Source organism: Pygocentrus nattereri, chromosome 9 (genome assembly GCF_015220715.1).
Source record: "Pygocentrus nattereri isolate fPygNat1 chromosome 9, fPygNat1.pri, whole genome shotgun sequence".
Classification (NCBI taxonomy): domain Eukaryota; kingdom Metazoa; phylum Chordata; class Actinopteri; order Characiformes; family Serrasalmidae; genus Pygocentrus; species Pygocentrus nattereri.
Window position 1 is genome coordinate 17,201,752 of NC_051219.1, and position 27,788 is coordinate 17,229,539.

At 38.3% G+C, this 27,788-nt stretch overlaps 1 protein-coding gene across 1 annotated transcript; it reads right to left on the reverse strand.

The window, feature by feature from the left end:
* Positions 1 to 27,259, reverse strand: esyt1a (extended synaptotagmin-like protein 1a). The gene is made up of 31 exons (XM_017694293.2): positions 26,272 to 27,259; positions 22,435 to 22,476; positions 19,533 to 19,667; positions 18,970 to 19,043; positions 18,767 to 18,839; positions 17,882 to 17,971; positions 17,441 to 17,496; positions 16,968 to 17,088; positions 15,593 to 15,769; positions 14,836 to 14,918; positions 14,666 to 14,714; positions 13,703 to 13,792; positions 13,394 to 13,495; positions 13,163 to 13,234; positions 12,987 to 13,073; positions 12,585 to 12,734; positions 12,272 to 12,445; positions 9,205 to 9,381; positions 8,917 to 8,999; positions 7,906 to 7,954; positions 7,089 to 7,178; positions 6,836 to 6,931; positions 6,635 to 6,706; positions 5,276 to 5,362; positions 4,948 to 5,094; positions 4,477 to 4,604; positions 4,247 to 4,345; positions 2,607 to 2,738; positions 2,408 to 2,513; positions 1,509 to 1,558; positions 1 to 1,365 (listed from the first exon to the last, which is right to left on the reverse strand). Exons 1-31 carry the CDS (start codon positions 26,563 to 26,565, stop codon positions 1,338 to 1,340), a joined length of 3,213 nt encoding a protein of 1,070 aa, XP_017549782.1. The 5' UTR covers positions 26,566 to 27,259; the 3' UTR covers positions 1 to 1,337.
* Between the last annotated feature and the right edge of the window lie 529 nt (positions 27,260 to 27,788).

Genomic DNA, 27,788 nt, shown 5'->3' on the forward strand with positions numbered 1-27,788 from the left:
TCATTTTAAAGTGCAAAAAGCATCTTTAATAAAAACAGCTGCATTACAGACTTCCAGCAACAGCATCAACAGATTAGCATTCTGATTCCTCTCCACAAGTTACCTTCTCAAAAACGTTTAATTAAGACAATTTCTTTATAACAGTTTGTAACACATCTCCAACTCCAGCTCCTGAATTGGTCTTGGACCATTGGCACTTTCACATGCTGAAATATCCATCAGAGTCAGTCCACATAAACAATCACAAACTCATTTGCTTGGAATGAATACAAAAGCACAGTGATTGACCTTTTTTGATATGTTAAAGCCTTCAGAAACTGAAACAAAGCATTGTAAAACTACTGATTTACAAATACAACAGCAAAGCAATGGTTTTACAACAAACTTGATATGTATATTGTAAAACACGGCCTTAAGGCAACCATCAGCATGTCTGATATAAAGAAAAGTGAACCAGAACTCAATACACAGTGGACAGCAGTTTTCCAGACTGTAGGCAAATGTGCATCAGGCAAAAAAAAAAAAAAAAAATCAAAACAAAAAAAGTAAGATAATTATTCTTAGCAAACAGGCCTAGCTGCAGTGCTAAGATAATGGAATGACTGTATAATCTGAATATCTTTTGTAGATTCTGTTAAAGCTACAATGTGCAGTAATCTACCCATAAAGAAACAGTAATAAGTCCTTTCAATATATAAAATTCTTCTTGAAAGAACCACCCGTTTTTTCCCTAAGTATAAAGCTCTTACATTGAATCAAAAGTATAAAGAAACAGAAAAATAAATTAAAAAACAGTGTCTCCAATGCTTTTTGTTATATGATATAATATGAAAAGAGGAGAAATGTTGGAGCACATAAAAACATTATATGTAATGAGCATCTGATGAGGAAATAATAAAACCTTGTCAAAGAACACTCTTATAATTTAAGACCATCATAAAGGAACAGAGTTTCAGTCTTTTTAGCAGGCATTAGGAATCCTTTTCCTAATTTTTCCTTTTCCTAAGTGCTTTTTCCCCCAGGGAGACTCATGACATTGTTTTGATTGTTCCCTTAACAAATGTATTTATGCCGTTTTTATTTTAATAAAATATAAATTTGCAAAAATTCGATTGACGTACACTGATTTTAACATTAAGACTCAAATGCATTTGGCATTGCTGGAGATAAAACTACAAAAACTGTAGAATTGAAATCACAAGCTTAACATTTTCGCAAACACTGGTCCCACTGCACTAAGCTATAAAGGTAACGTGACACTTGCGCCATGCAGATGCAGCTGTGCAGCCTGGGAAGTAAATCAGAAGGCCTTGTTGCATAAACATATAGAGGCCAGATCAGCTGGTCTCTTTTGCTAAGTCGTACCTGAAAAAGGATAAATAAAAAGACAGAGGATTGTCCTTTGGTCAGTAAGTAGGCCAGGTTTGATTAATGTAAAGTACGACTGATGTTAAGAAATGACTAAAATGGCATGTTATGTGGAGCATGGGCAAATCTAAAAAGCTTACCACTGTGGGATGCCGGCCTTGAGGTCCAGCTGATTCAGATCCAAATGAAGCTGGAACACAGCACAAATCCCAAGCTTAGAACATCCACACAGAGCCATTCAGTACTTCAGGAAAAAGATTCATAGTTATATGTTTTTGTAGTTCCTGACAGTCTTTAAAAAGGTTTAATGTAAGTTTCCCCAGGGAAGTCAGTGAAGAATCTCCTGAGTAATCTCAGGTTTTTGCAGACTGTGAAACCATTTTCTTTTCGGTCTGCTTCAAGGTAGAAAATAAAAAGGTTCAAACAGAACCCCAAAATCCTCCCTAAAGTCTTTTTTACTATTAAATTATTTAAAGTAGCACTACACACATTTGGGGATATGAAGCCCTCTCTGGTGAAAATGTGACTGCAATCAAATTGTGAAAGGACAGTTTTGTAACATCATTTGCATTGAAATAGCCCCAAGCAAATTATACTGGACTTGCTCTTTTACACTATTCACATTTACCTAACTTACTTTAACTTAAGAGTAATAACAGAAAGCAGCATTAGGACTTAGTTTAGCCTAAGTACTGTTATTGGTACAGCACTGGCACTGAACAATTAATGTGCAGGGTGATTATGTAGCACTGTGCTATCATCACTACAATGCATACCAGCACTATTTGCTACTACTGCCAGCACTGACCTGACACTGACCTGAATTTTGATTTAATATTTCTGGCTTTACAGAATGACTCAAAGCATGCAAGGAAACCATATTTTGGTGTACTTTTCTTCTACTTAGTAGGTAAAGCTACTTCTTTTACTTTAACAAAAAAGTTTCACATGACATTTGAAACATCAACTGACATTTACAGGCCATTTGTCCACAATGACTATCACAGCATGTGCAGTAAATGTGGCATCTTTACAATACCTTGCCAATGAGCTCTCTTTCACGGCTCATGAAGGAAACACTGTTTTTCACTGACAGGTCAAGGCGTCTCTGTGTGGCCTCCTCCAGGGACAAGTCAAAATCAAACCTACAGGAGAAGATACAAGATACAGAATTAATAGTGTAAAAGCTCAACCATGAGATCAAGTGATTCATCTGTACTGCTATGTCTCTCATTCACCTCTCATTGAACTCAGGATTGAGGTCTCGCTTCTTGATGCTGGTCTTTCTTTTGGTGCTTCTGTTCTTGTCAGGCTGGAGAAGGAAGGAGACGTAGGGATCTGATCCATCCTTGGAGCAAGGTGGCAGATTCCTACAGCAAAAGAGAGGCAAAAACACAAACTGTTATCACATCAATCAGCTCATTTTATTTCATCTAGCAGAGCTATATTTATTTAACAGCATGTGCTCTCTCCCTATAGTCTAGAATAGGGACTGTGCAATGCAATGTAAATTCTTTAGAGATATTCTTGTTTCAAACCTCCAATACACAATGAGCTATTAAGCCAGGGACAAAAGAGATTAAGAGCAGGGGGTGCTGCAAAACTTGTTATTGTGGTTTTGCCACAATAGACCCTAGGTTTGTGCCTTGGGGTTATAACCTGCTGTAAAATACAAAAAAAGAGCTTCTGTTCCCACCTGAAGTGTTTATGTAACAGATCGGTCAGAATATGGATGGAATGGACGGTTGCTTGTTTAAGTGTCACATCTGATGTGAATTCTGTGTTAAAGGAACTCCACGGATTTAGCAAAATCATATCTTCATAATTAAATCATTAAGATGTAAACACAGTCAGAGTGAAATTCATTCTAGAGAAACTTAAGAGTCAGAATTGTTCACAGTGATGGTGACAGAAACTAGATCTTTAAAGCATTTAAAGTCTAAAGCAGTAATAAATATGTGTTCTGAGTGTGTCAAACTCACCAAGTATATAAAATAGGTTTTAAAATTCAGAGCCAGGACACTGACCTGCTCCAGAATCAACCTTGTTCCTCTCAGTCTGCAACAGAATGGTCTTTTTGTTCTGCCATTTATGCAAGTTAGCCACAGGTATTACTGACTAGTGTAATCTAAGCAAGTTAGGCTGGAGAACTACTGATGCTAATGCACTCTAGCTTTATACTGTTATAGTGTTAGTGGAGGAGTCATGCTAAGTATGTCTCCAGTGCCAAAATGAAAAGCAAGGTGTTCCATGCCACTAATGCCACACAAAGGTAGTATAAATTAAGAAGGATGTTGTTTTATGATAGTTTTAGGGGGAAAAATGCATTAACGGCAGAGAAGCACATGACAAGCCCAAAAATAAACATATTTTTTCATATTTACCACTCAGAAAACATGTAGGATTAAGTGGATGTTTTGAATAGTAAATAAAATGGCTATGTTTGCATTGTAGACTTTCAAGAAATCTGAGGTGGCAAGTTTCTCTACAGTGAACCATTTGACATCAAAACATTTTAGGCAGAATTTTGTGCAAAAATTTTAAAATATGCAATTTAAAGGTAGTTCAAATTCTTTTTTTTTTCAACTGATATTTGAAAGCTGTAAACTACAGCCTATAACTGTAAATACCTACAGCCTAATATTTCATTATCTTATGACAAGCAAGATCTCGTTCCTAAACTCAGTTGCTAAGGAATGGAACAAGTGGTTTCAAATAAAACCCATTTCTAATTTGGAAAACTCCTAAAGGGGGTACAATTGCACTTTTGTTGAGTACTGAGGGTTCTTTGGTCACATGTATACTGCATGACATATAAGTTGTATGATACCAGTATTATTATAAATATATGTATTACATGTACGTGTTTTAAACAGACCTGCAAGCATGGATAATGATGACCAATCTGTTCTCCTCAGCAGAGTAAGCAATGGTGACTTTCACCTGACCCCGGCCACTGTCTCCTGCAACTCCACCTCTACATACACAAAAACACGCACAACATGCACGTACAAAAGTGTCAGTAAACTGGCATCTCATTTATTTGACAGACCTCCTTTTTCACAGAAAATCAACCATTATTTTTAAGAAATTTTATATTTGACCCACCCCTGGACTGTCCTGTGTCGGAGCTCCTGATTGGTTGCAGGGACCGTCTCTGCCGTGGGAATGACATGCTCCACCTCTGAAGTGCCATTACTTCCACTAGCACACTGTGCCAACTTAGAGTCCAAAAGCTGAACAGCAGATAAAAGATGAGAGATAAAAGTAAAAGTAGTGCAAAATGTGCTTTGATGTGACTGCAAAATGTGCACAAAATGTATCTGAAATGTATCTGATTTTGTGCAATACTACTACAATTTATCCCTCAATTGAATACACACACATTTCATGTTTTACCAAGTACACAAATGATAAACTACACGTCTAGGCTTGTGTGGCGGTTTTATACATAACATGTACCCAGAACAGGTCCAATTTACTCCTGGAACTTTTGCAAAGGCTTAGTACAGCAGGCCCTTTGTGAGCAGTTTAGCTTTGAAGTGAATGTACTTTTACACAGCAGGGTTGTCCTGTTACCTTTAATTCAGCCCTGATTAGTATCTGACTCTCAGGCAAAGCTCCATCTAGAGTGAGCCAGCGATCCAGCACTAAGTCTTGCTCTGCCAGTATTTCTCTCACAGGCAGCACCACCGCACCCAGAGGCTGACCCCAGCCATGAGAGAGCTACACAAACACACACACACACACAACCAATGAGTCATAACTCATATGACATTGAAAAAGGTTATGATTACAGATACAGCATTGCTATGGGCAAACTACCATTTGCTTGTAATTATTTTACAACAAAAGCTGTGCTGCCGTGTTACACAGTCAAACCGATGTTTTATAATGTATAGCTCACCTTGACACTGACTATGTCTTCTCTGGGGTCATGTATCAAGAAGCAGAATGCTTCATCCCAGCGTGGAGATGCGGAACGATTGGCAAGCTGTAGAAATAAAATGATCAGGTACAACTCTATTCATTAGTGTCTCAGTTCAAATAATGAATGATACTGAAAAAACAATACAATATAATGGTAATAATAACAAATTAACTCATTATATTGCACCTTCAATCACACACTGAATTTAACTCTTTAAACTGTAGTCTTATCAGACAGTTTATTAATCTTATTTAATAGCTACTAGGGTGGGAAAAATACAGTGCTATATAATTCAGTAATAGTTTATAATCAAAATCCACTGTAGATGCTTTGTAGATTCTCACTTTGTCTTCAACATTCAGCTAAATATCTATTAAATGGAACCTCTAAATTGAGCTTAATAGATCCCACTAAGTCTGAACCTATCTAGATGTGTCAGGAGCAGGGAAAATACTAAACAGTGCAAGGCACTGGGCCTCTAGGACAGGGCTGTAAAAATAAAGTTTAAGGGTCTATCAAAGTAAAATGTGACCTACATCTCTAAGGGGAAAAACACTATAGGTTACATTGTATATATGATCAAAATCAATGGAAAGATCAAATAAGAAATTATTTATTTTTGTAGCTTTTAGTTTAAACATATTTAGACTTATATACATAGGTTTATATACGTATTTATAACAGAACGTGAAACAAAGAATGCAGGCCGATGAATGTATTAACCAGGCTGGGATGCCCCAGGATAAAAGTATTAGGAATATATATTCAGAATGCAGAAATTAAGCGTCTGTATTTAGTCTTGTTTTTTGTAAAAACAGTTTTGTAAAGACAGTGTTCAGAAAACAGTTACTTTTTAAACTTGTAGGAGAATACTTTTAAAATATTTACCCACCAAATAAATAAAAAAACATACAATCTTCAAAAGAAGCAATCAATGCACGCATATGTTACTTTTTTATGTATTGTAATGGAATACATTACTGAACACATTTAGGACAGTGTATTTAGTATTCAGCCCTCACTACTTTTTCCAGGTTTATATTGCCCAACCCTGGTAGCAAGTACCCCATGCAGAACATTCAAATTTAACTACGCTATTGCAGCTTGTGAATGCAAATATGTGAAAAAAATCACAATGCAGGCTATAGAACCAAACTAAGATGGATAGAAATTTACAACCTTAGTAACTGGTAGATTATTCTGTTATTACTTCCAAAGTCCTGTATTTTACAATAAATTAAGACTATGTATAAACAAATGCCATATAACCAAAACATGCGCTGATCTACACTTTTACTGTAAGTAAACTGTAAACACTTATTATTTAAGTCTTACTTTAGTCCTGTGGGATGAATTTCTGAGTGACAACTCGACTCCAGCAGTTGGCTCCTTCCCACTCTTCTTCAGCTATAAACAACAGAAATTACAAACATCTAATTTGTTCATACCCATTCAACTCAAATGCATTAGAACCTGTGCAACAGACTGCAACAAGAAAAGGAATCCATCATCTGAATGCAAGAGAATTGAACTTACAGGCAGACCATGGGCTTGCTCCATATATATGAAGAGCACAGCTGCAGAAGGCACTGCTTTATTCACATAGGAATGCTGAGACTGATATTGTAAAATCTGGATACCACACAAAGAAATCAGTAAGATAACTTCATTAGGACATCAAAATGTACTACTGCTGGGTGTCTTATAGAAATGTGACAAAGCATTTTTTATAAAGGGAAAAAGAAGATATATATAAAAAAAAACAAAGAATAAAAAATAAAATGATCACCTGTTCCAGTCTGGCTGGGTCAGACACTTTTGGCAACCATTCCATCATCAGATGAACCCGTCCTGACTTTACATCATTCAGGGTGTACCACTACAACACACAGACATGTCCACAAACACATACATTAAAAACAAACCCACATACATTAAAAAACATCTAATACTGTTCAAAAGTTTGGAATTACTCACCAGAATTAAACAATGACTTATACATTATACTCTCATACTCTTGCACAAATGTTACAAATGATTTCTAGATGTTCCATTTACTATTATCATTATTATTATTACTATTATTATTATTAACTATTTCAAGACTTCTGTGAAGAAACAATTAAAATGATAAACAATATACTGTTGTTACTATCTATTTACATACATTTTTGCCAAGTGATCTGCCTTGAGATTTGGGCTCCACCTAGGAAATACAGTGGGTTCTGGATATCACTGTCATTAAATCTTAATTCTGTTAAAAGGTATATATAATATACCTATAAAGATTTTCAGTCATCTTAGAGTATTGCATGGCACAGTTAATCATTGTGCACATACACAGTATTTCTTAATTTTTATTTATAGTTTCCTATCAATTATTTGAGTGAAAATCTGCACAAGACTAATATATTAGAATGATTTTATACAGTTGCTAAAATGGTTCCATATTATTGAAAACACTGATTCCAGTAAAGAGCAATTCCAAACTTTTGAACACTGATGTAAAGATGTATATTACAGTAACATATTACATACATATTACATTAAAGCAGTGCCTGAGGTCACTGTCATTCTTCAAATACAAATAACGCTGAGAGACTTACCTGATCAATGTACTGAGCACTGATAAGGTCACTTAGACTCAGCTTAAATCTGCAAGCAAACCACTGACTATTAGGGCTGATTCAAACAGAATTTTACAGCTGTAAATACGTCATCTTCATATACATACATCAACGTAACTGAATACAATACTACTAATATTTACATTGCAAAATGAACCATGATTTTAATTTTGTTCGTTTGTTGTGAATAGTTTTAATCAAAATATTTAAAATCATCTGCAACAGTTTTGTACATTTATACATCCCTTTTTATGATGGACATTGCAGAGGCCAGAGACAGATGTGCTGTAACATGTCAGATAAGAAGACAGATGTGTCTGAATGGATTTCTTCTTAACAAGTGACAGAGTTTTGTTTAACTGTCAAATCTAAAGCCAATTAATGTGCTGGAGCCTATCCCAGCAGTCATCGGGCGGAAGGCAGGATACACCCTGGACAGGTCGCCAGTCCATCACAGGGCAGACAGACAGACATACACAATCACTCACACACTCACACCCAGGGACAATTTGCATAGTACTATATATTGAGATCCGCCTTTTGCCCAATGACAGCCGGGATTGGCTCCAGCTCCCCCCACGACCCAAAAGGAGAAGCAGCTTAGAAGATGTACATGTCTGTGTGTCTGTTGTGTGTGTGTGTGTGTGTGTGTGTGTGTGTGTCTGTGTGTGTGTCTGTTGTGTGTGTGGGTGTGTGTGTGTGTATTGGGATCCCTAAGAAAACACAGTATGCCCATCTAGGCAGACACCACAACACACACGTGTTTATGCAGTTACCTCATAACAAGTTAAGTGCTGGTACTTTAAACAAAATTAGTAAGCAAACATTTCTATAACAGTAACTACAATGAAGACAGTCCAGTTTAAATACATTGTAACAACTACTGTAATGAAGACATAATTATGGTTGAAATTAGTAGCAGTACTTAATAAAATATGCAATTACATTGAAAGTGAACCCAGTACTAACACAGAGTCTGCCTTGTCTCACCTGCCAAGGAAGTCATCCTGATCCATGTCTTTATCGTACAGGTCAAACTGCACCTCTTGGCCTGGGAGTTGTGTAAGGATCACCTGCAGTGAGAATAAACACACAGTTGTACTCAACTTACCAATATCTCTCTGCACTGATCAAACATGCAAAGCATGAACAAATTTTAACTTGCCAACCTATGTTAACAAGATCAAACTGAACATGCAGGAAGGAATATAACCAGGTTGAAGAACGACTGTCTGACTGCACAATTTGTTCTTTATTTATAAGTGTCCATTAACACACCTCATAAAGCTCGTTCCAGACTGGATTGAGGTTCTCCTTTATAACACGACTCTTGAAGGTCAGCCCTCCCACCCGGATCTTCACGTAAGGATCACTCTTGCCCTTAACCATGCCTCCCATGAAGCTATCCTTAGCAACAAGGTCCTGGGCCTCCACCAGGTGAATCCGCAGAACACCCTGAGAAAAGAACCAAAAATGATTCAAGAAGAAGCGGAAATATTTGAAAGCCTCAAGGTAATGATTTTTAAAAATAACTGATTAACCTATTATTCATTTAATCAAGTATTCTAAGTATTATAAGTTCTTATGGGTTCATCTTCTTTTGCCACTCCAGTCATACATGACGGCATTTATTATATGAACATTACAGAGCATTGAGGAGTGCAATAAAAATCCATGTTAGCTTTTTCATCATCAGCAACACTGTCGACTAATCAACCTTTGACTGTGAAACATTTCAGCTGTACACTGCAAAGTGCACATTCAGTGAGTGCCACGTGTAAAGAAAAACAGAATAGCAACTGCTCCTCAGGTGACAGAGAGTGCAGGATGTGATCAAACTGTGTCAGCAAGAACAGTCCACGGGCAGCTACACAGAGATGGATATTATAATTAGGTTGCAGGGAGTCACTCAGTCCAAAGATGAATACTCATTTGAGAGTTCAGCAGAACAAAAAAAACTAAACTGGTCTACAAAGATCTGGAAAAAAGTGATATGGTTTAAATGAGTCTTCCTTCACCATATTCTCCACTAGTGAGTGAGTTTATTTATGGTGTACAAGAACAGTGTTTTTCTAATGGGCAGTGCAGTACAATGAGATTACAAATCTGTGAACACACATAGGTCAGGACTGGTCAAACTGACTGTCACAGAATTGACAAAATATCTTATGGTCTCACCATTAAAAAAAACTAGTTAGCCAGAATCACTGTCTGTAATTCTTCACATAAAAAATGCAGAGTAAAAGGTAAATCAGAAACTGAAGACCAACTGTGGCTACTGTTGTTTGTGTTTACTATTAATGCTACATTTGCATGATGAATGATGTCACCCCAAAGACTAACTTTCACTGTTCACCCGATTCAAGGTTTGGGTTTGTAATTGTATTGTGCTGTATTGTACTGCACAGTGGAAAAACACCACAAAAAAACAGTACAGGCTGGAATGCTTGTCCCTTAGAGTCAAGTGGTCTGCTGTTGGGACCATGAATAGTTCTCTTGCAAAGCCCCTACAAAGCCCCTTCTATCCCTACAGTACATTTCCTATAGCAGGGTGTACTAAAGCTGTTCTGGCAGCTTGCGGTAGTCAACTTTATTTCATACATAGGGCTGGGAGCGATAAAATGATAACAATAAGTATCGCAATATAACATTTCTCGATAGAACTATAAGAAATGTTCAATAGATTTTAGATATAATACACCATTCTCACACTTCCATGTTCTGGCGACAGCCCTGTTTTCGTTTTCTACTGCAAGGAAAGCGACACTACTCTGCTGTCATCAGGAGAGGGCGCACTTACGTGTTTTTCAACATGAATACAGAGGGAGGGGGCGACAAGTTAAAAAAGGGTCGCCAAATATACTTTAACAACGGCTGAAACATGGAGTTATACACTCACTGGCCATTTTATTAGGTTTGCTAGTAAAAGGTTGGACCCCGTTTTGCCTTCAGAACTGCCTTAATTCTTCATTGCATACTTTCAACAAGGTGTTGGAAACATTCTTCAGAGATTTTGGTTGGTTATTTGAGTTACTGTTGCCTTTCTATCATCTCGAACTAGTCTGCTCATTCTCCTCTGACCTCTCACATCAACGAGGCATTTTCGTCCACACAACTGCCGATCACTGGATGTTTCCTCTTTTTCGGACCATTCTCCGTGAACCCTAGAGATGGTTGTGCGTGAAAATCCCAGTAGATCAGCAGTTTCTGAAATACTCAGACCAGAACCACGCCACATTCAAAGTCACTTAAATCACCTTTCTTCCCCATTCTGATGCTCGGTTTGCACTTCAGCAAGTTGTCTTGACCACCTCTAAATGCCTAAATGCATTGAGTTGCAGCCATGTGATTGGCTGATTACCTATTTGTGTTAACAAGCAATTGAACATTAGATTGTACATAATAAAGTGGCTGGTGAGTGTACATTCTCTCTCTGAGTGATGCAATTGACAATCTGTTCTCCTGTGACCAAGTGTGAGTGATAAGTGGCATAACCGTACTGGCTTAGAATGAATTCACATCTTTCTGTACATCCCAACAAACTTCAGCAGCATAAGATCACGACTGCTCCTCACAAAGCTCAGTCATATTTTAGTATTTGTGCATTCCCACGCAACAAAAGTGAAAGAAAGAAGTGAGTTCATGCAAGTTACAGCCCTAATTTAAACGTAAGTAACCTGAGGAAGCTGTGAGGCATTGGAGAGTGTGAGAACGCTATCTTCCCAGGCTAGCAATTTTTAGTAGCTGGCTAACTTGAAGCAGCCCTCCGTCACTCACACAACACAGAGAATTGATGACAGGTAAGTTAAATAAGTTGATATAATAAGTTGATAAGTTAAATGTACCTAAAAGGACGACTCTGTTTGTCTGGTGTTAGATATATTGTGGTTCACCCCTCAAATTACTATGGAGAAATCCAGATGTTGCAGGCTGGTGTTTGAATACTGTGATAAGCTCAAACATGGATGTGACAGGAGTGATGGAAGTAAGGTGGTGTGACGGTATGATCCATCACTGATGTACTGAGCCACCTAACATTTGCTGTTCGTGCTAAGTTGACGTTGTTGTTTTCTTTCTTAAATTATGACTATTACAAAAACTGCGGCAGTGCTTTTCAAGCTGGTAAAACTGCCAATCAGAACCACCCAGGAGCAAAATCAGCCTTCAAACTTATATATATGTATATATATATATATATATATATATATATATATATATATAAAAATAATGATTTGACATTTATCGCAATGTGTATCGATATTGAAAAATCTGAATTTTGTTTATCGTGATAACATTATTTGGTCAAAACGTCCAGCAAATCGTTGCATTCATGTTAAAACTTCACCTCTGTGCCAAAACTGGAATCTGGGCTGGTGTGCTGTGGACGCGTGGGGGTTGGTGACACATCAGATCCTCGATGGGTCACAGTTTTTATAACATCATCCTCTCCCTCACCAGGAAATGGAACTGAAAGGTCTGGAGACACTGGGCTGGTGGGTTCCTCATTAAGCCACAGCACCTAAGACCCACACAAAGTATTAACATCTTCATTCTCCTTCATTATTTTCACAGTCACCACTTCAGTCTCACAAATCATAAACACTAATAAGATTCATTTTAGCAGCTGGTACGTCTTTGATCGGATGTACTAATCTCACCCTCAGTACAGCATTCATGTAGATACGACTTGCAGGTCCAGAGTTGTCCAGCTGGAACCACTGGTCCATGCTCAGTTCAGTACTGGAGAGCAGACGAGACAGGGGGATGGACAGAGTGCCCAGAGTCAGAGACCGGTCGTCGTCTTTCACCTGGGACAAAGACATGAGTCAGATGTGTCAGAAATGCTTTTACTTAAGGAAACAGTTTGATCACAACCATTGTACTTGCCAACATGGCAAATATAAGCAAAGCAATTAATCCTTGTTTACAATGCTCCAAACAGCTTTCATTTTAATCAGCCTCTTTCTTCATCACTCAGAGTGAAAAAAAGTTAGCGGTCATACCAAAAGCTGTTTACAACAACTGTATATTTGCCCAATATATAATAAAATAGAGATTACCTGAATGTCAAGGTCCTGTTTGCGTGGGTCCTGTATAAAAAAGGTAAAGGCATCCTCCCACACTGGGTTGTTGGTTCCATAAACAGTCTAAAATTAAAAATATGAAATGAAATTGTTTAAATAAAAATTATAGTAAACATACATAGTTTAAGGTCTTTAATATCAGACAGCCTCACCCTGCTCTCCTTGGTGGTATCCTGCACAGAAAGCTGCACCATAGGGCTGGGGTCCTTATTGCCTTTCTTCATCTGCATTAAAACAGAGCCCACTGAACATCCACGAATCAATATACCACATATAACATGAAGTGGCAATGCAAAGTCAGTGGAGTGAAAGCTTTCTGCAGCTGGTTCCTCGACAATCTAAGGAAACAGTTATATTAAAATAGAAAGCAGAGTGGAACTCACAGGTAGATCCTGGGCCTGGTCCAGATACACAGTTAAGATGGCAGCAGAAGGAGGGTCAGGAGTCTTACTGGACACTGTAAGATTCTGGTTCTTCTGGAGAACCTGCGGATTAAGGCAGTACTTGACGGGCCATGCAGTAGGCTTTAATACTGGAAACTAATACTATTGTTAGGCCAGATACATGCATGTGATGCTTGGTGGGTGTTAATTTAGTTATCAATCAATCAACCATTATTAAATCTTATAGTATTTTGAGGGTGTCCTACTGATTACTATGACTGTTTATCAGTCTTACACTACTTGTCTTACCTCATTAAGGCGCTCTGCAGAGGGCAGCAGTGAGAGCCACTCCAGCCTGAGATGAACCTTACCAGACGGTGCATCTTTTAGAGTGAACCACTGAATCCACAGAGGCAAGAGAGTGGAACAAAAAAAAATATCACGATATTTTTTTTCTGATATTTATGTCTGATGAGTTGGAATGTGCAGAAAGCACCAGCAGAGCTACATTAAAAACTATGAATAGAACGAGTTTTATTAGAAATGGGCTGTATGACCACATTTTATCATCATCGTGATAAAGTGCATCACAATATACTTTTCTGATAACACTGTGGATATCACCAGTATTTAAAAAAATACTTAACAACACATTTCATTGAAAAAAGAACACAACTGGTCCTCTTTAATTAAACTGCAATGCAACGTTGAGTGAAAAACACTATATTCAAAGTTTATGATAGAATTTGGGACTACAGGTTCTGTTGTAACTGTTCCAACTTCTCAAACCTCAGAAAAATACATTTTGCGAAGAATATCATGTATTGTGAAAGTATCTGTAGGTACTGCATTTTTTGTCATACCCACCCTTACTTTTTATTCAATATTTCACATACTGCACAGCAATAGGTCCAATTAAACATGACTAATCAAGCTCTCTTTTTAACATGCATCGGATCAGTGTTTTGTAAGTACAATATCTACAATATGTTCAGAGAGGCATACTGTGCAATAATGTGATGTAATTTATCACAGTGACAATAAATATAACCATAGTGCCCACCTTTACTGTTCTCTCTGGTACAGGGGTGCACACAACAATATAAACATGTAGGAACAGTGTAGACAAATGCTAAATTACAGGTCAATGAAAAACATTTAAGGCATTACACATGGTGGATGGTGTAAGACAGTAAACATAGCACAATCGTGGACAGACATTACGGTCAGGAAGATCAAAGAAAAAGGCAATAAGAATAAAATGGTCTCAACCTCTTCCAAAACTCTTGATTCCTTTACAAGGCCCAAGTCCAACTTGACCCTTACAGCAAAACAGAACAAAAGGCATTTGAAATGCAGAGAGACAGGAGAACAAAGAGGCGTTAGAGAAAGTGAGGTCAGTTATAACAGTAATAATTTTAAAATGGACACTGCAATAATACCTTCCTAGGAAATCATCTTGATCAGGGTCTTTATCGAACACCTCCACCTCCAGCTCCTGGCCAGGAACTTCATGTACAATCACCTAAAACACACACACACATACATGGATTTTTCTAATATTCATAAGGCAGCAAATATAATGCATCACATTAAAAAACCCATTTATCTCACACCCTCACTCTGCTCATCTGATCACAGCATGATTATCACATCCTCTATCATGTGACATTCTGTTACCAACGGCTGCAACAACATTTGTGACCACAGTTATGCTCATATATCCATATATACTTTATTAGTCTCTGTAATGTTAAATTCTTATTCTCACTTTGGCCATCGCACTCAGTAACAACAACAAACTGAAGAACACGTAAAGTCAGCATAACAACTAATATATATTTACACCAAATCAATTACATATCAACGATTAATTCCATTACATAATATACAAACAGGGAGAGGTGGGTTTAAACAAACATTCATCTTAACCCTTTCAAACCCTAAGGGCCGGTACGTGGGCCCACACATCAGTACCATACACTCCTAACTACGTAACTTACACAACCCTAGGCCTTGAGAGTAAACATCATGCTGTTTTTGATCAACAGAGCAGACTGTGTCTTGTGTTTCACAGGGCATGTGATATATTTCAAAAGCATTGTCAGAAACACTCTACTCAACATCCCCACTCAAAACCACTAGTAAAGCCACAGCTGATGGCTGAGACACAACTTCACAACTCTTCCTGTCTTGTACCTCATACATCTCCCTCCACTGGGGGTTGAGGTTGTTGTCCACATGATGGGAGGTGAAGGTCTGTGTGCCCACCCTCAGCACGGCATAAGGGTCTGACTTGCCAGCAATCACACCTTTGATGAAGGTGTCCTTAGCAGCCAGGTTCTCCGCTTCCACCAGGTGGATCCGGACTATGCCCTGTGCAAAAGAGGATGATGTGCATCATTTAGTTTCAAGAAAAAAGGTTGGTTTATTTAATTTAAGATATCTATAAACAGGAAACACTGCAAATGTTGCATCAATGGCACAGATCAGCATTGCTCAATTTGCAAAGATCAGCATTGCTCAATTTGCACACCAAGTGCAAAGAAGTACATGTTTAGTACTTTCAAACTTTGTGCAAAGGAATAAAATTCAACTGTAGAATGGAAAGCCTGCAGGCTAAAAAGATTGTGGGCCGTTTCAGTGAAGAACTTACACAATGTCAATGTGAAGGACAATGTAACATAGTCCATAACAAAATTTATGTCTAAGACTAAGTAATCGGTATGTCTAAATAATCTGATACTTCAGAAAAAACACAACACACAATTTTGCCATTAAACCAAGATAAATTCAGTGTCTGAACTTTGTTTCTTTATTTTTGCAGTGGAGCTACAAGCTAAGGTAGCTAATAAGTAATGAAAGGTTTTACTGTATTATTTAATATTGTGTAAAATGCACAACTACCTAAACCATCAAACCCTTGCTTAAACTTGGAACTGGTAAGAAATTTCAAAGATTCAGTTATGTGGTTTCATTGCAAGACTATAATCTATGAAAACAGACAAAAGCATGTCATAGAGCAAAAAAAAAACCACTAATACCCGTCATATTGAAGCCTGTTTTTGTCTGTAATTTTGCAGAATGTCATACAGTGGCAGATAATACATAAGCAAGGTTTTTTTAAAAGACTTAACAACTTGACCAAATCTTGAGGTAAGTGTGTGAGGCAACCGGTTTGCAAAACAAGACCAAGACTGTTCTCAAGCACAAGCTTCCCTCACTTGTTTGCTACATTCGCTCCACAGCAAAACTAAAGAAACAAACTTCAGACAACAACAACCATGTCATGGCTTGTGTAAATTTGACTTTTTGTGCTGAACTATTCCTCTAAGGAGTTGAAAAAAACTACAGTGTTAATGGGACACATTATAGATTATGGATGACCAATTCTGGTCCAATTCTGTTAATACTGCTATACTGCTAAAAACTGCTAAAAGAGATCTTATTGATCATGGGAATTAGTAAACAGTGCTGGACAGAATTTATGACCCCTATCAAAGATATTTAATAGTAAAGGGTGCTGACTGTAGCATAGCTGCTGAATACTGCAGAAGTGCAGACTCTGCTTTACCCGCGGAAGAGGGGAGCGCAGCTGTGCTACGTGCAGATCAGCCACCAAAGGGACAGTGAGGCGGTTGGGAAGCACCAGGAAAGAGGCGATAGCATCCATTACCATAGTGTCCGACATGGCACTGTAATTGAATGCAGGAAAATGGGACAATGACAACAACAAAGACAATCAGCAATACAGAGCATGGTGACAGCTCAAATGTAATGATTATACATGATGATATTAATGTGATATAATGAGTTGTGTTGTGATACCTCTGAAAATACGAATCTGATGGCACACTGATATTTTGATTATTAGCTGTGAGTTACCCGAGCTATTTAAATTAAGGTAAACTCAGCAGAATCTGAATAATCAGTCCAGTGTCCCACTGATTCTTGATATAGGAAATGCAAATGGGAAAACACTGCACAAGAACAATAGCTCTGGCATTCACCTCTGGAGCACTAGAAAAATACAAACAAGTCACCTACTTCAGACATGGAATGTCTAGTAAGTTGGTGAGGCCTGTCCAGTTGATGTCCAGCTTCTGCAGAAGCAATGGAAGTGAAAGTGTTGAAATGAACATCCAAAATTTTATAGTACTATTATCCACAGTGGGTAAACAAGAAAAACATCATGTAGTGTATATTTCTCCGATTTGCTTTTTTAAATCGACAAGGACACATGTTGTGTTTAATGTGAAGCACTGCTCATATGAACCATCAACAGCAATTCAAAAAAAGAATATTTAGCATGCTAGATGAGTCTGAGTGAGTGAGTGAGTGAGTGAGAGCTCTGTTCTCTATATTAACAGGTCAGAGTCTCCATTTCTGACCTTTTCCATTTCAATAACATAAATGGCCAAAACCAAGACTGCAAAACTAGATTGTGTGCAAAAATAACTTGAAAATGGAACATTTGGGGATACTTACAGGTCTTCGGATGAAAAACATTGTAACAGCTCCTACAAGAGGAACATCTCCGATTAATGGCTCCAGAATCACCCTCAGCTTTCCATGAAGCTGTGTAGGGAGAAAAGACATTTGAGAAACCTTTTTTGTGAAGCATACACTCATCAATCTCTTTATTAGGAACATTATACAAATACTGAGTAGGGTCTCCATTTGCTCTCAAAATAGCCTCAGTTCTTAGTGGAATGGATTCCACACAATGTTGGAAACAGTGCTTTGAGATTCTGGGCCATGTTGACATGACTGCATTATTCAATTACTGCAGATTTTTCAGGTGTACTATCATGCTGTGAATCTCCTGTTCCACCACATCCCAAAGGTTTTGTATTGGATTATCAGTGACTGTGTATGCCTCTGAAGCGGAACCCAACGTGTGAAGCTGAACCCAACGTGTGAAGCGGAACCCAACGTGGTCTTCTGCTGTTGTAGCCCATCCACCTCAAAGTTTGACGTGTTATGCACTCTGAGATGTTTTTCTGCTCACTACAGCTGTACAGGGTGGTCATCTGAGTTACTGTAGCCTGGTTGTCAGCTAGAACCAGTTGGGCCATTCTCTGTTGACTTCTCTCATCTACGACGTATTTCCATCTCCAGAACTGCTGCTCATTGGATGTTTTTTCTTTATTGCACAATTCTGCATAAACTCTAGAGAATGTTGCGTGTGAAAATCCCAGGATATCTGCAGTTATAGAAATACTCAAACCAGCTCGTCTGGCGCACAGTCAAAATTACAGAAACACGACTGGCTGATAACTGCATGAATAAGTAGGTGTACAGTAGGTGTTCCTAATAAAGTGCTCAGTGGGTGTATATGTTCTGTTCTTTCTCTCTTTTCAAGATGTTTACCTGAATTCCTTTCACTCCAGCTTTGCAAAAGTACTTCTTTATTTCCACATTGATCTCCACATTTCCAGCATAGCTGCAAAACAACAGATTCTCAAATCAAAAAAAGAAACTAATTTGAAACCAACCTTTTTGCTTTTTGACACCTATGCTCTTAATCAGCTCCAGCTAAAAGCCAAAGCGGCTATGTTAAAGGTGTGACCTGCCTGATATAAAGATCCAGCAACACCTGACGCTTATCATGCTCAGTGTGAGCCTTCACTCCAACCACCTTCACAGCCTGCAGAACCAAAACAGCTTGAGAGATGTATCAAAGCATTACACAAACAACAACAAAAAAAACACACATCCTCTCTGATAAACTCAAATGTAGCTGAATATTAAACTACAGCACTATTTGAGCTGGAATAGTTTCACAAGGGGAGGCTCCGTTGTGCAATCTGTAAGAGATGGCCAAACTCAATAACAACAACAACATGCATAACAGCTGTATCTATTAGCAGGTTCTGTTTTAATATTCTCATCATGTGGATTTGAATAGAACTGTTTTTACTGAGGAAGCTCCTTCAGCTCAGTGAATTACAGAAAATAATTCTTTCAGTAATTATTACGTTTCAGACTTGCAAAAATCAAGACACTACAGATTCCAACTGGATTAAAATCACTTCTTACTGTAATTCACTTAAATTATAGTACATCCACAGATAAAACAAACACAGCTTGAATATGGCTTTTAAAAAAAGCTAAATGAGCTAAAGCAGTTTTGCACCTTGTCTCCCAGGTCAACTTTGGTGAAGCTAAAAGTCTGAAGGTGTGCACTGGAGGTCCTGATTGTGGGGGCGATTGTCTCCACCAGCAATTTCTCCAAGTATTGACCTACAAAAGGCCAGGCCTGCTGCAGGATCTGCACAACAGTGACAACACAGGAGGAACTATTTGACTGGCTGCTGATAAAACATTATCATAACACTGTGGCACTCATAGCTTTGGATATGCAAATTATAAATTCAACCCCATTTCCAGAAAAGTTGGGATGCTATGAAAAATGTAAATAAACACAAAATGCAATGATGTTTAAAACATTCAAACTCTATATTTCATTGAAAATGCTGTAAAGACAACATATTAAATGTTGAAATTTTATTATATTAAATTTTTATTTATATTTATTATTTTATATTATATTTATTATATATTTGAAAAATATATGCTTATTTTTTTATTTAAGGCCAGCCATATGTTTAAAAAAAACTTTGGAAGGGGGCAACAAAAGGCTGGTAAAGTTGTGAAATGCTTAAAAAAACACCTGGTGGTTAATTGGCAACAGATCAGTAACATGATTGGGCATAAAAAAGCATCCCAGAGAGGCTGAGTCTTTCAGAAGCAAAGATTAGAAGGAGTTCACCACTCTGTGAAAGACTGCATGATCAAATAGGGCAACAATTCAAGAACTTTAGCTTTTCAGCATCTACGGTACATAATAACATTGAAAGATTCAGAGAATCTGGAGAAATCACTTTGCAACAGAGGCTGAAAAACAGCCTTTGCTGGCCATGATCTTTCTGCCTTCAGGCACCACTGCATTAAAAATAGACATTGTTCTGTAGTGGAAATCACTGCATGGGCTCAGAAAAACTTCTGAAAACCACCGTCTATGTAAACAGTTCATCGCTGCACCAACAAATGCTAATTAAAACTCAAACGCAAAGAAGAAACCACATTTAGGATCCAGAAATGCTGCCACTTACTCTGGGCCCAAGTTAATTTAAAATGGCCCGAGGGGAAATGGGAAAATGTCTTGTGGTCCGACGAATCAACATTTTAATTTCTTTTTGGAAATCATGGACACTGTCCATCAGGCTAAAGACCACTCAGCTTGTTCCCAAAAACTACAGCACTACTAGCAGAACTACAGTAGTCGGTCTCCTCAGTTCCCAAACACTTACAGAGTGTTGTTAAAAGAAGAGGTGAGGAAACACAGTGGTAAACACGCCCCTGTCCCAACTTTTTTGGAAAGTGTCGTTGGCATCAAATTCAAAATGGACATATATGATTCAAAAAACAATAACATTTCTCAATTCCAACATTTGATGTGTTGTCTTTGTACTATTTTCAATTAAATATAGGGTTTAAATGATTTGCACATCTTTGCATTCTGTTTTTATTTATATTTTGTACAGCATCCAAACCTTTTAGGAAATGGGGTTGTAAATACATGCAAGTACGCAATGCAGTGAAGATCAGACTTAGAAACGCAAGCATAGCTTAATATAGCATTTCATGTACTAAATACATAATAACAAAATGCTCCTCCCTAACAGGTAGGGTAGACTCAACTACTCAGAATAAGCAAGAATTTATAAATAAAATAAAACTCAGGGTTTTTGTACAATTAGGCAACCACCCAATATCTTCTCACATCTAAGGTTCATGCACAAAAACCCACTTTCAGAAAAGTTCACAGTGACTCAGAGCTAAATTATTTTATATTGAAAAATGAAAAGATAAACTATTAATGTGCATCTGAGTGATTATTTATGCCATTATTGGTTATTTTTAAAATGCCAACAAACCAGACGTTACCATGACTAGAGACAGTCTGAACCAATACATAGCATTGCTCAGTCTGCATTCCACTGTCATCCCAGTGTGAAGAAGAACATGTTTTTGGCTTTTAAACTTCAAGTAAAAGTTCAATCAAAAAAAAGCAAAAGTGGCTAGCACAAGGGAGAAAATGGTGCTTTGAATTTACCTCAATCATATCCCAGCAAATAAATAAAATACATTGAATGAACACAACTGTTGTCTTGTAGTATATTCTTTGGATGAAAATTGTGTTGCTTGTACTCATTTGCTTGTAATGAATGAAACTGAACAGCTAGCAATTAGAAATGCTTCTGCCGAGCTATTTAAAGTATATGCTGGTGTGTATCATGACCTGTCATTGCTTTTGCAGTGTGAGGCTTGAGGTCAGGATGAGAAATTTGGCAAAAGCTGTTCTGCAAACACTACTTCCAGTGCCAAAGCTTAGAAGAGTGGTTCTCAAGCTTCCCCTGAAATTCTAAAGCAAAAAAGGCAAACTCTATTTGTGCTACTGCTATCTTTTGCTCTCATAGCCTTCTTCTCAGAGATTGCTCAAAAATGGGTTGCTAGGCATGACAAATTCCTAGTGTTAAATTCAAAAGGTTTGCCATCTAAAGTGACAGATATGTAGACTGTTATGACTCAAAGTGGCAGGGCGGGGACTGCTCAAAAAGGTCATGTGGCAGGGAAATCAAGACAAGCAGAAGGCATGGACTTGTGCAAGATCAGCCTTATTCTGCAGATGATCTAGTCACAATCTCTTATTTGTGTAAGACTTTGTTACATTCCTCCATTCCCCTTATTTAATCAGATGTAGCCTGTGGCTGCTAATAAACAACTTTGAGTCTCAGGTCTTGGTGATGTGGACTGAATTCTCATGATTATGGCTAACAACAATGAAAAGAATGGTGAAAAGCCAAAGGCCTCCACATCATGGAGGCTCCAGGGATATTAAATACTGTTATATGCTTTAATGCACACATAGCATGCAATATAAAGAAAATATAATACAATGTATGCTGTCCTAGTATATTCCTTTTCTGTATGGGTGTCTATGAGAACAAGTGTGTGATGATAAAATTTCATACCTTATTAAGCCATTCCACTTTCTCAACATCTGGGAAATTCACCTGCATAAATGACAAGCACAAACATATGATAAACTAATGACTGCGCATCAATATAGCATAGCAATTGCTTACAAACATATTTCAAATGGATCTGCTTTTGGGGTCACCATTCTTTTCCAAAAAAGGCCAGTGTGGCTGCAGGATTTTACTTAAAGGAAGCAGAAACATACTTCATTCCACTTGTTTATTCAGTTGGTCTCAGTCTCAATCAATCTGAATGAAAACCTGCAACCACAACAGCCCTTTGCAGATAAGACTGGTGACCCTTGATTTATATTGTTGTATATAACCTGTACAGCGTATACCCATGTTGTTCACATACTGTGGATAATCTATAGTTTGTGATAACCATTATTTTTTTGTACTATTTGGTTTCTGTACCATCAATTTATACAACAGTTCTACCAAGACAAATTCCTCATACATGCAAAGGCACTTGGACCATCTAAGTATTCTGATTGTGCTGATTTTACTTCAAAAAAATACACAGTTATGAAACAAACATGTCAACACTGTCTCGAAGAAATAAGAAAATAGACAAACAAAAATACAAATTCTGCTTTGCTGCTGAACAGCCTGTTCCTCTTAAACATAATCTAGAGTTTCAAAGCCAAATTTATATCGGAGACTAACCACATTAATCAGATTGTGGATGTGACATCCTGTTTATAAACTAGTATTTAATAAGGAAGGTCAGGTGGGCTTTTTAAGTGTATCCAGAATGGTCTGTGACTAGAACAAAGCTTTAGAGTTATTATCAAACTAGTTCTACTACATTTATGTAAAACTGTCAAGTCTCCAGTGTAATGTAGTGGGGCTGCACCATATACTATCTGTTAGTAATGGTTGCAATTCTGATCTTAGCCATAAGGCTGCAATGTCTCTGACCTACCACAAAATTGTTTATTGCGGGCTGTGAGCATCCTGACCCATCACAGACGTTACTGGTGAGTGCTCTGTAGCTATTTTGACAAATGACGACATTCATATGATCATTTGTGGTCAAAATAAGGAAGGTCAATATTTAACCACATCAAAAGTTTTACCAGTGTGTTTTTAATATAACGCAAGGCCTGGATTATGTAGCGTAAATGTAGAGCAGACACACTGCAGCATTCTACTGCGTTCTTTAAATACAGCAGACTGCTAGAATGAGGCATTCTGGGAAATACAGGTCTAGCTTCTTGTAAAAATGCTGGATTTTATAGTAATTAGCTGTTATTTGCAGAGCTTATTGTGAAAATGACTTTTAATTGGTGAAGTCTTGAGCAGTATACTTTTGTTAGGTTTTGTTAATAAACTTTTAATGGTTCATCTACAGTTCTTTTAATGTTATTCCTACCACAAAAATACATTTGACTGCATTTTACACGTTTTGTTATTCCAATCATGATGGTGGTTTTAGTGAACTAGTAACTACACTGTGGTCTCAAAAACTGCATGTAAATGTCTTGTGGAAAAGGTGTGCTCAGTAAACAGTTTAACACTGTTGTACTTAATAGCATGATCATATGTCGTTGGCTTTAAATAGCAATATTTAGCCAAAATTCAACATAATATAATATTTCCCTGAAGCGTCTGGCAGTAGTAAAGCATATATTTTACATCTAGATTACTGTATTATGTAATTATGGTCTGTATTATTCTGACAGAAATGACATAACAATAGAAATAATAATACGATGTGTCAGTGCTGCACATAAACAACACCTTACTGTAAGATATTGTAGTTATAATGCAGTAATAACCTGTATTTTCAGTAAATAAACAGCACTATACTGGAGAAAGTATGAAAAGTAACCACTCAAGACTTTACTCTCTTGAATCAGGTGCACTGACTGGATGGAGATAAAGTTTAAACATGTACCGGAAATTTTTCTATACCTAAAATAAAGTCATAGAATAAAGGCACCCAGTTACAACTACAGAAGTGAAACAGGATGTGGGTACAGCTGACCAAACAACAGTTCCAAGTAACCAAGACCTATTATACAACTAACCTCTCTATACAATCTTCCCCTTAGCTCAATCTTGCTTCAGAAATCCTTCAAACTACTGCTTGGTAAAATGTATTCCACTGTTTCCTGGCAGATTCTTGCCATAGTTTGCTTGTTTCTCACAGTTCATCTTGGCATCTCATAGTCTGCTGACTCAGTCACTGGAGATCAAGCCCTTAAATGTCCAAATATAGCAAGGGCTGGAGGGGCAGTGGAATGTGCCAGCGCTAATGAGGGATCGGGGAGGAGAGGAGGACGGACCAGAGCAGAACCAACACAAACTCTGTCACAGAGAGCAGGTGGGATGCATCTGAGTGTCGAGAGAAAGACAGTATCAAAATGTCATCGCTTTCTCCAGCCCACTGTACACAGGACTGATGCCAAGAAGTAATTAATACACTTTACCTAACTATTGTAGGCATTACTAAGCGAATAGGGATTTCAACTGTTGTCACTGAAAGGGACACAAACATTTTGTCCACAGCCTCCTCAAACAATGGGATTGTGCACCAACCCTTACTGAAAATCTCTCAAGGTAAATAAAAGAACAAGGAATCATGCTCAGAATTAAACTGGCCATAATAAAATTCAGCATTTGTTTTCTGGGCCAACAGGTATTTAGGGGCGACTTTAAGAAAGGCTTTGCTTATTCCACCTTCAGATCAGGCTTGCCATCATATTCTTGCTATTAGCAGAGGATTCCACAGAATTGCTTTACATTTCTGCATCACTTGTTGAGAAGTAAACAAAGTCATTCAGTGTGGTTTCATGTGAAATTCTGCATTTTAGAGAAGCTTACAGACTCAGATTTCTTTACAAATGAAGTGCTAGGAATCAGGGGTCACAATGCCTACAATGCAAATATAACCATTTACCAGCCAAAATGGCCAGAGAAGCTGCACTGGTCTTTTTTCTATGTAAGGTTGATACTAGTGAAACAGTGATAAATCTGAAAAATAAGTTTTCTTTGGGAACACTCTTTAAAAAGATGGTTCTCCATAGGTTCTTTAGTAAAAACAATGACTCTATACAGAACCATGAACACTCAAAGAACCATCTGGATGCTTAAAGGGTTCTTTCCATGGTGAAACAGTTCTTCCAAGTGATGGAAAATAGAAGAAACCTTTTGGTGCTATGTAAAACTATTTTCAAAAAGGTTCTATATAAAACCATGTACAGCACATTCTCCATCAGTCTGGACAAGCATTTCGCCATGGAAAGAACCCTTTAAGCATGCAAATGGTTCTTTGAGTGTTCATGGTTCTATATGTACCCAGTGTCTTTACTAAAGAGCCCTAGATGAACCATCTTTTTAAAGAATGTACTATTTTGCTCTATAACACCCTGCACGTGCTATTCCGCCATGAATGGATTTAAAATATATATTTTTGGGATAAAACTTTATCTCAAAACAGTCACAAAACAGTATCTCATTCATATTTCATGTACTGACGTTGTGATGAGCTTATACAGGCATTAAACTCTTGAGATGTCTGGTTCCTACCATCACTACTGTGGACAGTTACTCTGCCTAGCCTGCAGCACATCAAACGTCTCTTGATCATGTTTACAACTTGTCTAATTGCATTACAGAAGAAAAGGTTGGCTTTGGTAGAGTCTGTAACATCCCCCATTTGACCTGACGTGCCGCACACTAACACTTTCAACGTTACTCTAAAAGGAGCCAGGCTGGCTTGGTTTTATATCTTGAACGAGAAGGCTGAGGCGTGCTGACCATATGTCTCCGTCTGCATGACATCTGTATGGACCATAACAGAGCCCCCCTTCCCTTCCTTACCCACGCCGGCAGGTCCCGTCTGCTCCTGAACAGCCTGGTGGTGGTGAAGTCTCTCTCGTTCTCCAGCACGTACATGGCGGTGTTGAGTCTCGCCTGCTTGCCGTCGCGGTGCTGCCTCCATCCCAAGTACACCACCAGGCCGAGCACGACGAAGCAGAGGCTCAGCCCGAAGTAGCCGGCTAAGTAGACGGGCAGCAGGGCGCCCAGGCACTTCCCAAAGGCCAGCAGCACGGACACGGCGTGTCTCCCCGGAGTCTCCGCTGAAGCCGAACCCGCATCTTCTCCGACGGCCATGGCCACGTCTCTCCCTCCGCCAGACCGCTACTTTTCCCCGCTTAGCTCCGAGCTCAGCAGCGACGCCCGCAACTTACCGACGGACAGATGTGGAAAAGACCATCAGCAGAAATTTACTGAAGACGGACAAGGCGGCTAATAAACAGCGCTCTCGGGCGCCGTACCGAGCGAACTGCGTTAAGACACCAGACCGCCCGAATTCGGCTTGTACTTTATCTGGCTCGGCGAGTTGGGGCGTGTTTTATACGCCGCAGCTCCTGGTTTGTGTCTTCAGCTCAGCCCTCAGTTCAGAGCTTCACAGACTAGCTAGCTAGCAGGACAAGCTGAGCCTCAGTGCAGCGGGTAGAGGTAGCAAGTTAAAAAAAACCCTCAAAAGCGCCGCTTCAGGGCGCAACAACAGCTGAAAGCAACTTTAGTAGGAGAATGAAAGAAACTGACTAGATTAAAAAGACAGTAAAGCACAGAGTAAGAACTGCAGAGGAACATCTTGGCAGCATCTCTCAGCTCAAGAAGTTAAAGGGCCGATAACCTACGTTTCCCCACTGCGGTCCACGGTGTGACATTACTGTGGTCCTATGTACCACAAATAGCAGTAATTTATAAATACTTGACCATTTATCGAGCTCTCTTTGTCCAATTAAACAGGCTGATTTTGGCGCTATGTCGTCCGACGTGCTCAGACTGGCCGCACTGGACAAAAGTTGAAACGCTCAGTGAGTGGGCGGGGCTAAACCGCTGTATGCTGAATAGGTGGATAAATGCAGATGTGTTGGTTCTTGTGTGACGTCACAAAAATAATAAACTCCGCATGTGGACTTTATGGACTGGGGAATAAATGGCTTGTTTTGAAACTAACACTATATACTGCATCAAACTCTTTTTTTAAAGTTTCCCAAATGAGGTTTCCCACGATATGGGCCTTTAAGTTTGTGAGGCGTTATTCTGCTTTTTTTTGGGTTCTTTTGGACTAAAATAAAATGCATACACTCATGAGACCAACACAAAGTAGATGAGATGCTGTCACCAACAGAACATTTCAAAAATGGGTAACTAAATAAATTAGTAAATAAATGTACGTTAAAAGGAGCAACTAAGCGTGACTAAAAACATATTCATCACAAAAGTGTCCTAAGCAAAGTATGAAAACTGCTTAAATAACTAACTAATCCAGAAATCCGATCTTTAATTAAGCTGAAGTAGTTAGATGTCCAGCTACAGCGAAA

Coding starts and splice junctions, on each gene's coding strand:
- esyt1a (XM_017694293.2), bottom strand. CDS start 26,565: ATGGCCGTCGGAGAAGATGCGGGTTCGGCTTCAGCGGAGACTCCGGGG. Junction 7,955..8,916: donor CAGGATGACTTCCTTGGCAG/GTGAGACAAGGC, acceptor GTTTGCTTGCAG/ATTTAAGCTGAGTCTAAGTG. Junction 1,559..2,407: donor AAAGAGAGCTCATTGGCAAG/GTATTGTAAAGA, acceptor GCTGTGTTCCAG/CTTCATTTGGATCTGAATCA.